At 49.4% G+C, this 14071-nt stretch overlaps 1 protein-coding gene across 2 annotated transcripts in view; it reads right to left on the reverse strand.

The window, feature by feature from the left end:
• Window positions 1–14071, reverse strand: part of VAC14 (VAC14 component of PIKFYVE complex) — a 93868-nt gene that overhangs the window by 27116 nt on the left and 52681 nt on the right. For both annotated transcript variants that reach the window (XM_077786350.1, XM_077786351.1), the window contains 3 exons: window positions 12762–12906; window positions 12407–12472; window positions 3005–3158 (listed from right to left, as the gene is read on the reverse strand). In XM_077786350.1, the coding sequence (XP_077642476.1) occupies window positions 3005–3158; window positions 12407–12472; window positions 12762–12906 (365 nt within the window). The remainder of the gene's footprint in view (window positions 1–3004; window positions 3159–12406; window positions 12473–12761; window positions 12907–14071) is intronic.

Raw genomic sequence — 14071 nt, forward strand, 5'->3', positions numbered from 1 at the left:
TGAACAACCTCAACTCCCAGTCTCTCTCTTTAGTGGAGGTGCTCGAGCCTCTGATCATCTCTGTGACCTCCTATGGGCTTGTTACAAAAAGTCTGTGTCCTTCCTGTGCTGAGGACTCCAAATCTGGATGCAGTCTTCCAGATGGGGTCTCACCAGAGTGGAGTAAAGGCACAGAATCGTCTCCCTTGACCTGCTGACCTCGGTGACAACCACTCTCGGGTCATCTGCTACTTGTCTCAACTTCTAAGGGTTGGAAAAGACACTCCCAAAGCAAAGCAGGCACTAGATTCCCACTGTACTGATCAGACTGACATTTGCACAAAGACTGGGAAGCTCTTGAGCACAGCCCTGAAGCCCTTGGCCCTGGAAAAGTGGGTAGAAGGTACCAAGGAGACACTTGTGGAGGCCAAAACCAGCCACCCTCTCCCAGGGCACTTGGAGCAGGTCAGGAGGAGATGGTGGGTCTCCCTGGCAGTGCTGAGCTGGGCTGGCCCCAGTTCATTGTGCTTGGAGAAGGCGACGAGGGCAGCTGACCTTACGTAACCAGAGAACAAAGTGGCTAAATAAAAACTGGAGCTGGGAACGGGCTGCGGAAGTGGGACACGGCTTTCCTGACTAATCAACCAGCATCTGAAGGAAACCAAACTCAATGGCAGGGAAACAACTGCATAAACACATCCCCAGGGAAGAAAGGGAGAGAGAGGAAACACAGCGAAGACCATGGGGGCACTGGCCCCTTCCACCTCCATTCTTGCTCTTACTGCTTGGCTAGCAAAGCCTGCAACGCCAAGACAGAGAGCACAGCAGGAAATCTGCCACAAGCTCAAGGATTTCAAAGGGTGACCTTGCTTGTTTACCTGCAAAGCCACCAACTGCACATTTGGAAAGGCCTCTGGGATAGGAGAGGATTTGGGCTGGGATAGATCAGCAGCTCTCCTCCCACTGCTGGCTTCAATGGCAACTCAAGTGGATGAAGGGAATGAAGAGATTTAACACTGGGGAGAAGTGCTGGCACCCTGCAGCCCCTACTCTGATAGGGCAACAGCATCTATCCTACTGCCAATACAGCACTGTCCAAACCACAGCACCCTAGGGAACCATCCCATATACCCCAGTACAAAACCAGTGACTCCAGAAAGGGGTACACCCTCTTTCTGTTGCCAGCACCTCATGATTTTTGCCTGGGAAGGGCAGAGTTTTGGCTCACTTGCTCTCACCACCTGTGACCATGCTCAGACACGGGGATGTCCATGGGCCACTGTACTGCTCCAAAAAGTCCTCCCTTCAAGCAATCCTCTGTTAAAAAGGAGTATTTTTCAGGAGCATCTGATTTTCAAGGCATAATCCAGGAAGGTCCTGGCCCAGCTCTGACCCTCAATTTCCCTGGGGGAACTCCCCAGCAGCCCATCCGGTCTCAGCCTTGGGTGGTCAAAGCCAGACAGGACTGGGGCCATGATAAACGCCCAAAGCCAACGAACCAGCTCCTTCTTCCCCTCCCCAAAAACATCTGCCTTTGGTTAAAAGCCAATGACCTGGCAAAACTCAACCCCAAATAAATTCCAAAGGAACAATTTCTGGTGCGTTATAGGGAAGCGGAAAATAGGTGAGGAAGCCAGAGCCCACTAGGACCTGTGTGGGGGCAAGTTGTGGGGAGACCCTGGGGCAACAGGAGCTCTGGCTCCAGCAGATGTACTCCAGGAGGGGAGAGCCAGACTCTTTTTAAAGGTTACACTTGAGTAAGTGAAGCCAAGTTGCTCTTCCAGATAGCTAACAGGGGCCACGGCAGTCGTTAGGATCCACGCCATCCAGCCTGCTATTTTTAGATCATCCAGAAGGAAGGAAACCTCAGACAACCATCAGTGCAAGCTGAACTGCAGCTCCTCAGCTGCTTGGCCAGCACTGCAGGAGCCACTCCACCCAGGCAGTCTCACTTCTGACAGTGGGAGGATGGATGAGACTTGCAGAGAGCTTGGGGAGGTCATCACCTCTGCAGCCCTCACCTCTCCATTGCAGAGATAAAGATGCCAGCAGGAAACAGGTAGATCCGCAAAAAAAAAAAAAAAATCCCACCCTGAACAGTCAAAGACCTGAGCTGGTTGCTGGTGCAGATGTTTATAAGACCAGGGAGGGGCGAGTGATCCAGGATGTTCAGAGAAAACAAAGCCTGGGGATGGGAAAGCAAAGCCTCTCACTCTGGTGGTGATTTTGCAAGGCCCTGTGACTGCATCCTGCGCAGGGAGAGGCAGCCTTGGCTCAGTGCTCGGGTTGCAATCCAAAGCTCACATGAAACGTGCTTTTGGCTGGGACGACCTGGCCTGGGGAGTACAACAGGGAGGCCCTTAAATAGCAGCGGAGGAGGAGAAGGAGAAGCCAAGCAACTGTAAAGCATGAACCGCAGACAAGTGAAGGTGAAAAAAATTTCCTCATGTGCTGGGATAATTAATGAAAGGTTGTTTCTTTTTTCTTAATCTCTCAAGTCCCCAGAAAATACGATCGTCCCTCTTCGTCTCTCTCCTGAGATTCTGCCAGACACTCAGAGCAACATAACAGTTCATAGCCAATGTGGGCAGCCTGGCACAGGGATCCCTCTGCAGATCCATGGATGTTTTGGAGATCTGGGACTGTAGCCAGCATCTCATCCTGCACTGATTCTAGGGCTCTGAGGGCTTTTACAAGGAGAACAGAGGCTGGAGCCCAAGGTCCCATAAAAAATAGGACAACAACGACATCTCTTCACACTGGCCTCTGGAGCATCCTGCTGCTAAACTGAGCCCTAAATCCCCAAAATATGAACTAAGGGAAAGAGCAGGAAAAATAAATGCAGCGCCCTGGTCTGTGCCATGGCAGACTTGATCCCCACACTATTCTGGGTGGGGATGAAGACATTGATTTATTACTGTAAAATAAGCTTCTCCTTTTGCCTGAGCAAACCTGAATGGTGCCATGGAACACAGAGAGAGCCCGGGAGCAGGGAGGCACAGAGCTGTGGCACAGGGGCACTCACTGTAGGAGCTCAGCTGGCCAGCCCTGGCTGGGACATGAAGCTCCACTGGGCCAGGTCGCACATCGGAGCCATCAGAGGGACCATAACCCTCCTCTGTCTGTCCTGCTGGGGAAGAAGCGATCTCAGCCAGCAATTCCAGGTCCTTCAGGATAACCTGTGGAGAGAGGGATGGTGCAGGGTGAGCTTTCCTTCCAAATCCACATACAGAGAGGGTGAGGTGGGAAGCAAACACCAAATCCCAGCACACTGAGAAAGGTACAGTAAAAGAGGGCTACCTACAAAATTTCAAGTGGAAATTTCAAATGTTTACAGAGAAGATGGGGAAGGAAAGACAAAAGAGAGAAAAAAACCCCAGTTTCTGCTCTCAGAGTCTCGAGGAAGCATATGAAATTAAACCAAATTTACACAATCAGGAATAGGGCTTGCTTTCCCCTTGTCCCACTTTGTGGAAGTCTGGGATTTGCGTTCCCTTCGTATCCTCAGATTTGGGACAATCCCAGCAAGAGCACAGGGATATTCTGGGGGCACATACCAGCCAGATCTCCCCTGCAAGGCAGCATCCCAGGGAAGCTCAGCTCAGGATGTCAAGGCAGAGCTGCCATTTGGATTTCATAGCTCTTTCTTTCCAGAAGTCAACAAATTGGTCTATATATAGCACTTCTGGAGAAGTTATTACTGGGTGGTTTTTTTTTTTTTTTTTCCATCCTCAACCCTTCTCGAGTCTCAGGCTATTTTGGGTCCCCCTCCATTCAAATGTCCTTGGGTCGAGATGTTTCATCAGCCGTCTCTGATGCTCTAAGTGCAGCAGGGCTGTGCAGAGCAAAAAGGCTGCCAAAAAGGGTCAACTGCCACATTTTTACTCCTCAGCATCTGGCAGAGCACATCCCAAACACCCTCTGCCCACCAGCACAGTATCCCAGGCTTTTCCTGTGTTCTCACAATGCATCTTTCTGAAGAGCTGCAGTTATATAGGAGTTTTAGTTTCTGAGTTAACACAGAAAACCCCTCCCTCTGGAAAAACAAAAAGCCAATTATGCCTTTTTTTTTTAGTCATGGAAAACAAAACCCCTGAAAATCAGAAAGAGGAGCTCCTGCATTTTCTTTTGCACACGTATCTTAAGCTGAGTGCATTTATTTTTTTTTTTTTGTAATTAAGGCTGATTTTCAAGCATCCAGCAGCCTCAGAGCAGGCAGTGTAGTACTAGGCTGTGTATGGTGTAGAGGCAGTGGTGAGGAAACAGCCTGCCACAGGCACCACAAGGCTCCAACACACTTGGGAAGCTCCTATGCCTATAAACATGATTAAGTCTCAATCCACAGCTCCCAAAGGCAGGAAAAAAAAAGAGACAACAACTTGTACTGCTGTCCCTGAAGAATACAGCACCTCTGTGATGCTGTCAAGGATGGGAGCTCACTGCCAGCGTGGGAGGACCCTGCCATCACCAGCCTTCATCCTCTTCCAGGGAGAGGAGTCTGTGGTCCTTGGCAGAGGGAAGACCTTGGTCCTCCCTCCCCTTCCTGGATTTCAAGCATCTGTAGCTCAGACAGAGTGATGCTGGCTGTATTTTGTTTCAAGTGGAGGATGTCCCCGAGCAGAGCTCAGGATGCCTGGTCTCCTGAAGCCCTATGTAGGTTTTCTAGTGGCTAATCATGTGACTCAAGCTGAACTTGCAGCCTTTGAACAGGCACCAACTTGGTTCTCAGGCTCTCACAATGGGGAAATAACACCCAGAGAGGTTTCCAAGTCATGTTGGCTGAAACTGGCAAAGGGACTCAGGGCTTGGCTACAAGCGCTGGCAGTCAGGCAAGGGCCAGGGCTTTCATTCATGTGGTGCATTTTGCCAAACCTAACACAACCAGGAGCTGAGGCCCTGTGTAGTTGATGTACAGCATGACCTGGCCACTCATGACTGCCTTCCTGCTGCACTCACTGCTGCCCTGGTGCTCCCACCCAGCCCCATCATCCAGCTTAGTTTCCACCAGCAGCTCCGACAGCTTGACGAAACATGACCAAGCCCTCAGTCTAGGCAAGAAACAACCCTGCTACATCCCAAAGCTTTTAGAGGCATGACTTGAGGTCAGATCCTTAATCAGCCTCTCATGAGCCTCATCTCTGAGATCCTGCTTGGGCTCAGGATGCTCTGGCCAGGGTAGCCAGGGCAGTAGTGACCAGCACCACTGGAGGGTATGCATGGACCTTGCAACTTCAGAGAGGTTAAGGAGTATCCCCCCTGTGGTAGGTTACAGGCAGGAGGTGGAAAAAGCAGCATAGGCTGAATTTTGCATCTGAAAAATATGGAGGAAATAACAAGCAGGAGGGATCAGTACATGAGCATTGGGAGGAAGAGCAGGCAGCTGCAAAGACCTGGGGTTTTCCAGCCGTGGGAAAGAGGCAGGAAGCTCCAGCTCCTGCTGATTCTTCCCTGCATGCTCTGGAGAGGGCTCCCAGCTGGGGACAGAGGAAAGGCAGGAGTGCTTGGTATGCACTGCACATCCCTGTGCTGAGCAAAGCTGGAGCTGGCGGCTGGCTTTGTGCGAGCCAGGAGGCTGTAAGAAAGCAATATCCTGCCATTGCCATGGCAACGAGCGGCTGCGCCAGGAGCGAGCTGGGCCCATCCATCAGGAGCCTAGCGGCCCTCGGACCCGACAGCGCTGGAGCACCAGGGCCAGAGCCCTCCCCAGCTGCCAGGCAAAGGTGTGATCCTGACAGCCAGCCTGCAGGATCAACCTCAAGGGCACTGGCCTGATCCCCAGGGGATTTCTCAGAAGGTTTCCCAGTGGTGATAAGACATAGGACAGCGTGCCCTGCTGTGGGCAAATGTGTGCCTGGTTAGTGTAAATAGAAAGGAGCAGGAGAAGCAGCATCATGATGGATGGGGAAACCTGGCCAATGTCTCAAGCCATTCCCAGCACAGCGATGAAGAGCAGCATGGAAGAGGACAAGCTCTGGGTGGCCAGGGAACAAGAAGCAGGTTTCCAGACAGTTATAAATAAGCAGCTATTTCTCCTCTCTGAGAATAGGCAAGATTTCTCCCTGCACTGCCTCCAGAGCACGGATTTTGAGGGCACACACAACTGTCAGCTTCTCCAGATCTAGGTCAGGTTAATTTGCTGCTTGTTCTGGTTGAATGGAGCCGAGCCCAGCTCTGCTGGTGGTGCACGGGGGAAAAGCAGCCCCTGGATGGTGTGTGCTGGATGGGATGCACCTCCCCGTGCGTGCAAAGCGGTGCCTCGGTGCTCCTGGAAGAGGGGGGCATTTGCCTCTTTTCAGAACACTGGGTTGGCCTCAGCCCAAGGCAAAGGAAGGGGAGGTGACCCCAAATGTGCTGCAGACCCCTGGGAATGAGGCTCAGCATCCTACAGTACATGATGACTACTAGAACACCAGAGCAGGCTGCAGCAGCAGTTCCTGGGACACGTGAAGTGGCAAGGGTAGAGACTGACTCCTCAAGGTGCTGTCCTTGCTGGTATTTACAGATAAGCTGAGAAAAAAAGGAATAAATTAAAATGCCTGTGTGCAGCTGGGAGATGCTCCTGGGTGGCCTTGGATGTCCTAGTGGACATCTAATATTCCCCGGGCACTCAAGATCAGGTTATTCTTGCCAAGGAGAAGATGAGAATTCAGCTGAAGCAAGATACTACCAAGACAGAAAACAAGAACATTAAGGGCTGCAAAGCACTTCAAAGGGGCCCAAGAATCTGGGAGGTTGTGGAAAACCCCATGGCATTTCCAGGATGGGCAACACAGGTGGTGGAGAGACCCAGTGGGAACAAGGAAAAGCCAAGGATGCTGCTGGGTGCCTCCTCCTTCTCCACAACATAAACACAGCCCCACATGTTTTATATTTTTCCTCTTTCCAATGCTTTTAACTGTAACTAGGGAAGGAGGTGAGTATGAGCAGGCAGTCCTGGAGCCAGGAGTGGCCAGGAGTGAGGCTGGCCGAGCCCCAGACACACACAGTGTGAAAAGCAAACTTGCGTTCCCCCCCTGCCTTCGCTAGCTTTAAAGACAGAAAAAGAAAAGAAAACCCACCATTAATCTTCCCACACCAATTTAACCAAACATCTTTTCAGGTCCCTGACACAGTAACTTTTATCCTCTGATCTTGCCAAGATCTATTTTTTTTGCCTTCCCAGGAGAGGATGGGGAGCAGAGGGAAGGCAGAAGGCCTGGGTGGGGGCTTCTCCTCTTCCCCAGGGCAAATCGTGCCAGGTCACACTGACGCATGCTCACAGCACCAGCAAATACAGTGGGGGAAGGTACTTGGTAATAGAGCTACAGCCATCCCAAAGCAAGCTGGAACCTGAAAATTCCCTGCCCACCCTCCTGCTTTTGTAAATCCCTCTGTCCCTGCTGCTGGGGGTGAGAAGGCCAGGCCTGCAGCGCCCAACACTGTCACAGCTCAGAGCACCCCTTTAAATGTGTTTAATTAGTGCACAGGGAGCTTAACATGCCACCTGGTGCCAGTCAGGGCAGGATGCCAAGGAGGTATTTCATAGAATCATAGAATCCCAGAATATGCTGAGTTGGAAGAGACCCACAAGGATCATGGAATCCTTAAGGTTGAAAAAAAAATCTAAGATCACTGAGTCTAAGCACCATGCTCACAACCAAGCCACGTCCAAGTGCCACAAGTGCTATTTCCTCATGCATTGAAGGCAGGGATGGATGCAACACAGGTCCAGCTGGTGGAATGGGGCTGGAACAGCCCTGGAGTATCCCTTCAGGCCATGCTGTGGGAGACTGGATGCCTGCAAACCCTTGAAACTCAACACCCGCAGTCCCAGAGCTCATGACAGGCAAAGGGTTTAATTTTATTTCCTGTCTCCCACCCACCACCTCCCTCTGCACATAGGGAACCACACCTCCCTCTGCACCCAAAGCCCAGCTCACCAAATCTTGCATCTTACATCTCCATCCCACCCTAGACCCTCAGCTTCCCAGGACAGAGACTGCCTGTCCTCCATGGCAGTCAGGTTTTCTGTGGTTTTAGTCTGCTTCATCCCAGGAATGCTACAAGCACCACCTCAAGCCCAGATTGCCAGTTTAACCCAGTTTTTCACTGTGTGCATAAACTGCATATACATATGTATATGTAAATTAGGAAACTGTGGTCTGAAACTGGGGCTAAGCCAAGAAGTTCCCTATGGATCATACTCCCCACAAAGAAACTTCCTATTTCTGCAGGATGCAGCACATAGATTATTGTTAAACCAGGTGGTCTTGAGTACATTGAGAAAGCATCACCCCACTTATGCTTACAGGCTGCTTCCCCATATGGCAAACCAGGCTAACTGCATTTTCCACTATCCGACTGGAATTATACACATTTCTTTATATTGCATTTCAGTCCCAAGCTCACCCTCAGAGTCCCTCTTGAAAACCATTTGCCTCCTTGCTTCAGTACCTCATAGCTTTGAGTCTCCCTCCAGAGAAGCTTTGCCACCAAAAAAAGTTCAAATGAAGCCAGGCATACATATATTACAGTTCTCCTCTTTGCAGTCTTTAGCTTCCACCCTCTGCTTTGCATCAGATCACAATATTTTGGCTGTGGCAGATGAAAGGCCAGGAGCTGGAGGACAATGGCTCTAAACCCAACAGAGCAAAGCTCCAAACCAAGCCACACTAAGACAGCTATTTGCTTTGGCACAAGCCTTTGTTGAGCTTCATTGTACTGGGATTGGGCGAGATAGGAGAAGTTTGCCAGGATTCAGCGTGACAGCAGAGCTCAGAGCAGGGCAGAGACCTGGCTTTGAAACCCTGCAGTAAGACACTGCAGCAGGACATGCAAAGGGAAGAGATGACTATCAGTATACCACCAGCCCAAGGTTTGCTTCTCTTCTAGTTTAATACTGGAAGCCAAAGTGAGGGCAGAACGTTTCAGCTTCTTGTGGGAAGTTGTCTTGAGGGTCATGTATAGGTTCAAGTACACACAGAATCACATAATGGTTTGGGTTGGAAGGGACCTTTAAAGATCATCTGGTTCCAACCCCCCTGCCATGGGCAGAGACAACTTCTGCTAGATAAGGTTGCTCAGAGCCCCATCCAATCTGAACACTTTCATGGATGGGGCCAACACAGATCCTCTCAGCAACCTTCCCTCAGCAACCTGTGCCAGTGTCTCACTATCCTCACATGGAAGAATTTCTTCTTAGTAACTCATCTAAACCTGCCCTCCAAAGTCAGTGGCAGCCAAGGCTTAGTTCACTCTCTCTAGAGAAGGTCACCAACTTTTTAGGAGACTTCTGAAGGAAGTGCTTCTGTACTCAAAGTCATGCCCAGCCACTGGGCAGGTTTTCACATTGCAGAGTTGAGAAAGCCAGAGTCTATCCTGCTTCACATCAGACACCAGCTCCACCTCATGCGTCTTTCCTGCATGACTCAGACAAAAGTCCAGCACAACTTTCAAGCCCAAAAAGATTGAGGAGAGCAGATAAGCAAACAGGAACATGTTCAGCCATAAAGAAACCACTCCATTTTGGAGCCAGAAAAAGGAAAACAAAGCAAAGAAAGAAACCAAGTGATGTCACTGCTTCACAGTTTTCTCAGAGATGCCTCAGTTCCTGTTCTGTTCACTTCAGCTCAGTGACTGGATCCATTCAGAATCCAGAGAACTGAGAGACTACATCCAAAGCTGCCTTTGCACCATGAACTTGCAGAAGGAGGCAATTTGAAGAACATATCTTCTTTTCAGCAGTGGTGCCTTTAGCCTGCAGGTGAAAAGGTCCCACTCACTGCTCCCAAACAGCATTTCCTAACTTTTCATCTTTCCTAACATCAGTTTTTCAACCAGGTCAGCTACAGACGAACCAAGCAGACAGCGCAGAAAAACCCACTCCCAGCAGGATCTGGTTATGTCTTGTAAGGAAGTTTTCAAGCACATCAAATTTTAAGCAGGGCTTTTATAAATTGCCTTCAAAACCAGGTCTCAAACGCAGGACAGAACATCCCCCTGTCAGGAAAGCACAGGAAGCAGCATGACGTGACGCAGTGCAGCAGCACAGCATCTGACAGCCAGGAATCCTGGATCCCAACTTGTCTACATATCAAAGGGAACTGCCTGCTTCAGCTTTGCTCCAGCTTCTCTGTGCTGCCTTTGTGAATCTTAACTAGGTCTCTTGACCATTCCTTTACTGGCACAGGAGAATTGGGTAGGGAAGGGAACAGGAGAGATGGCAGAGATGACTCAGGACACTGCAGATGCATCATGAGATACTGGCCCCTGTTCAGCACAGTGGAGGTGGTAGCAACACCCTGTGCTACTTCAATGACAAAAACAGGGGTGAGAACTTAAGGGGCATGGATCTGGCTTTATCCAGCATGAATCTTTCTTTGTTTTGAGCTTGATTATTTATGGCAAGTGCAGAGAGAGACTGAGAGCAGCTCAGCAAGACAAGACCTTAAAAATAAGGTGCCTGAGTAGTCTTTCAGTCTGATGCACAGACTAACACTGACCCTCTAAAGCCAGATTGTCCTTTGGTGATGAGCTGGTGACAAACAAATGCTCCAGGGAACATCAGCAGAATGACAGGTAGCCTCCAAACTGTGTACAGGGGCCAAGGGAACTCTAGGCACTACAGAAACATGTTCAACCTTGTTGTGAATAAAGATGATACTGACACTGCTGCTGAGCAGGTTCCCATGGGGAGGGCAGCATCACAGGACAAAGCAAGCCCTCTGAAGATGTATGTACACCTCGTGCCACACCACACAATGTGCACAAGCCTATCTGGAAAGATGAGGGAGATGCTTCCTCATCACAGCTGATGTTTAGCTCACACAGACCCCCATGCTGACCAGGCTGTTATCCAGGAGCTTCGGAGAGGAGGGGTCAGAGTCTGCAGGTGACATGGGATAATATGACTGCACAGAAACACTGCACTGCCTGAGCAAGTACCCCACATCCCCTTTCCTAACAGGCACTGACATAGCAGGTTAGTAAGCTCAGAGTGTCCTCATAATTCCCAAAAATGTCCAGCTCAAAACCTCCCTACTATTTCAGTAATTTCTATTTCCTCTGCAGAAAGCAGCAAATCTGGTTGACAGCCAGCTGAGCGGTGGTGTTTAATGGATTGACTCGTCTATGGATTTCCTTACTAAAAAAAAAAAAAAGCCACCTCCAAACATTTAAATAAATAGAAGTCAGGATTAAATAAATCAGCTTAAAATTACTTTTGAGCCATTCCCAGTTATGTCACATGGAGGAAATGCACCACCAGGGTCCTTTCTTCACTGTTTTTTTCAAATATTAATAAGCAGTGTAATTGCAACATGACTCACTGAGATCTCCTGCCAAGCTGGAGAGACTATCTGCAAGATGCAGGCTTTCTAGAGCGTTGCAAAGGCAGATGTGTGCTTGGGGACTCTTTTGGAAAGGTCTGCATTATAAGCAGCAGGGAATGGAAAATGGCCAGGCAGTTGCTTGCCTTTGCAAGTCATTCCCTTGCTTGCTCATTCCCTTCCCTCCTCTCTTAACAACCCCCTCACACATGGGATTTATGGCAGGATTGGGGTTTGGTGCTCTGAGCATGTAAGGCACAGCATAGCGTGTGATTTTTATTCCATGAGGAAGGTCTGGGATGAGAAACCAGCCAGGATCATTTGTAGTTCTGGGCAAGAGGATCCAGCTGATGGTGGAAGCTCTATGAGTGACTGGGCCAGCTGTGTGCCATGCTGCTGGCCTCCCACCCAAGCACTAAAATGCTCCAGGGAACAACTTAGAGGGGGGATAAGATAGCAATGACCAAAATTGAGATGACTGGAACCAGAGAAGAAGGGTGAAGAAGCAAGACAAAGAAACAGGAAAATGGTGCAGCACGTTGGGAGGTGGGAGATGAAGAACTCAACAGCACAGCAAGCTGGCTCAGTTTGCTGTCTGATTTTCTTTGCTCACTTACAAGCTGAGCTGCTCCCAGCCAACCTGATGCCACTGGATATCTACTGCAGCCCTGCTAAGCAATGCTGCTATTGCCCTCCAAGCAGTGGGTGCTGCTTAAACACCTGATGAATATGGATTTGGAAGTGTCAGCTTGGACACAATTCCCCTTGCAACAACAGAGGTTGTTGCAAGGCACCTGAATTCCCACTCAGCAAGGATCTTACCATGACCCCAGTCCCATGTGTGATACTCCATCTGCCTTTCCAGGCAGGCAAAAAGGATCCTTAGGAGCTGGCTTTGAAGGATCAACTCTCAGAGATGGAGAATAATGTTTATACATCAGAGAACCCCCAAGACAGCAGGATTTTCACCTCTGCAAACTATTCTTCAGTTTGGCCAACAGGGTAAAACTGCTCAGTGCCAACATAGCCCAAGCCTCACAAAATACCTCAGTCCCACCAAAAAACCCAACGCCCAGCTAGATGTGGACACAGTCAGCTTCCAGGATTTTTGCAGCACCTACCTCATCCGACTCATCTGAGAGGGTCCGCAGCAAGATGGGGAAGAGACTGTCAGTGTGTCGGAACATCTGGAAGCAGAAGGATGGGTGGCATCAGTCCTACAAGCCTGGTTGTGCCCAGCCACAGGACACTTGCCCTGAGGGAGGCTGCCAAAAGCTTCACCAGCATTTTCCACCTGAGCTGGAGAGCTCTGCCTCCTTAAGCTACAGGGTATCCGGCAGCCAAAGCCTTCTCGGAAAAGGCAGGTAGACAGACATTTGCAAAACTACCAAGACAATTACAATTTGCACTGCTATCAAGGCAATGGAACAGGCTGGGAGCTGACAAGCTCAGTTGAATGCTGAGTCCCCAACTTACCTTACGAGGAGTTTTGATGTACAAGTGGTAAAGCCATTTCAGGACTGCAATTCTGGTCATCATTCCAATGGATGTATCACTAAGGTGGTAGTCCAGCACCTGAACTATTCCATCCAGGTTCAGGGTCACCTGTATCCTCTCACAGCTGCATGGAAAGAAGACAGGCTGGTTCAGTGTAACATCCAACTCATTACTCCTGGGGTGGGGAAGTCTACAAAACTCCAGAGGATGCATCAAACACCTTAGCTCAAACCCTCACTAGATCAGGTTGCTAGTCCAGACAGGCCTTGAACATTTCTAGGAATGGGTCATCCACAACTTCTCTGTGAAACCTATGCCAGTACCTCACCATCCTGTGAGTAAAGAGTTTGTTCCTAACATTCAACCTAAATCTCTCCTAGTTCAAAACCGTTCCCCTTTGTCCTATCACCACCTATGTAAATAATCACTCTTCTTTCTTATAATGCTTTGGAAGCAACAGAAATCTTCAGTGCTTTGAGTGTCACCACTTTTCCCAAAGCAGCATGGGAAGGCACCACTCTAAATGAAAACAGTAGCATGGCTGTGTGAGAAACTGGTCCATAGTGCAGTTGCCAGATTAGGGGTTCAAAGATTAGAGATCCATAAAATGCACTTAGAATCCACCTCAAGGCTGACCAGCTCAAACACCTTCAGAGAACATTGACCCATGTGTACTCAAACTCCAGTCTGATAAAGGCATCCAGGTTCTGCTGCTCCCACTGAATTTGTGTTGAGAACTGCAGATGATGCCCTGTCTGGCAGCGAGTTTGGGATGCAGCTCTCTACTACAACCCTGCCTCGAGACATTAATCTTGCTTCCCAAAAAACATCCCAGAAGATCAAGATAACCCTTCCTCATAAATAAGAGATGAGAGAAAGTAACTCACTGAGTTCACCAGGACATTGTCTCAGAAATTGACAGCTGCTGCAGACTCTTAGCTCTTGGTCCCCCAGTTTTTCTCCCTAATAGCTGGGACCTGCACTGGGACAGGTGACCCCAACATAGAAATTGTCATGATAGAGCATTTTTATGTCCTGATTGTGATCCTGAAATCTACCTGATGGTTTCCCACCTCCTTGACAGTGAGAATATGGGAAGTCACAGTAGACTCATTTAAGGAGAGATAATGGTTAGAACCAAGATGGTTGAAGAAGACCACCAAGGGAAGGCCGCACTCAAGAGCCATGTCATGCCTCTAGTAACCAAACTACTGAATTATTCAAGGCTGGACCAGGCTCTTGCCGATTTTTCCAGTGTGCACAGAGCTGCTGTGCATCTTGTTTGATAT

Source organism: Lonchura striata, chromosome 13 (genome assembly GCF_046129695.1).
Source record: "Lonchura striata isolate bLonStr1 chromosome 13, bLonStr1.mat, whole genome shotgun sequence".
NCBI lineage: Eukaryota > Metazoa > Chordata > Aves > Passeriformes > Estrildidae > Lonchura > Lonchura striata.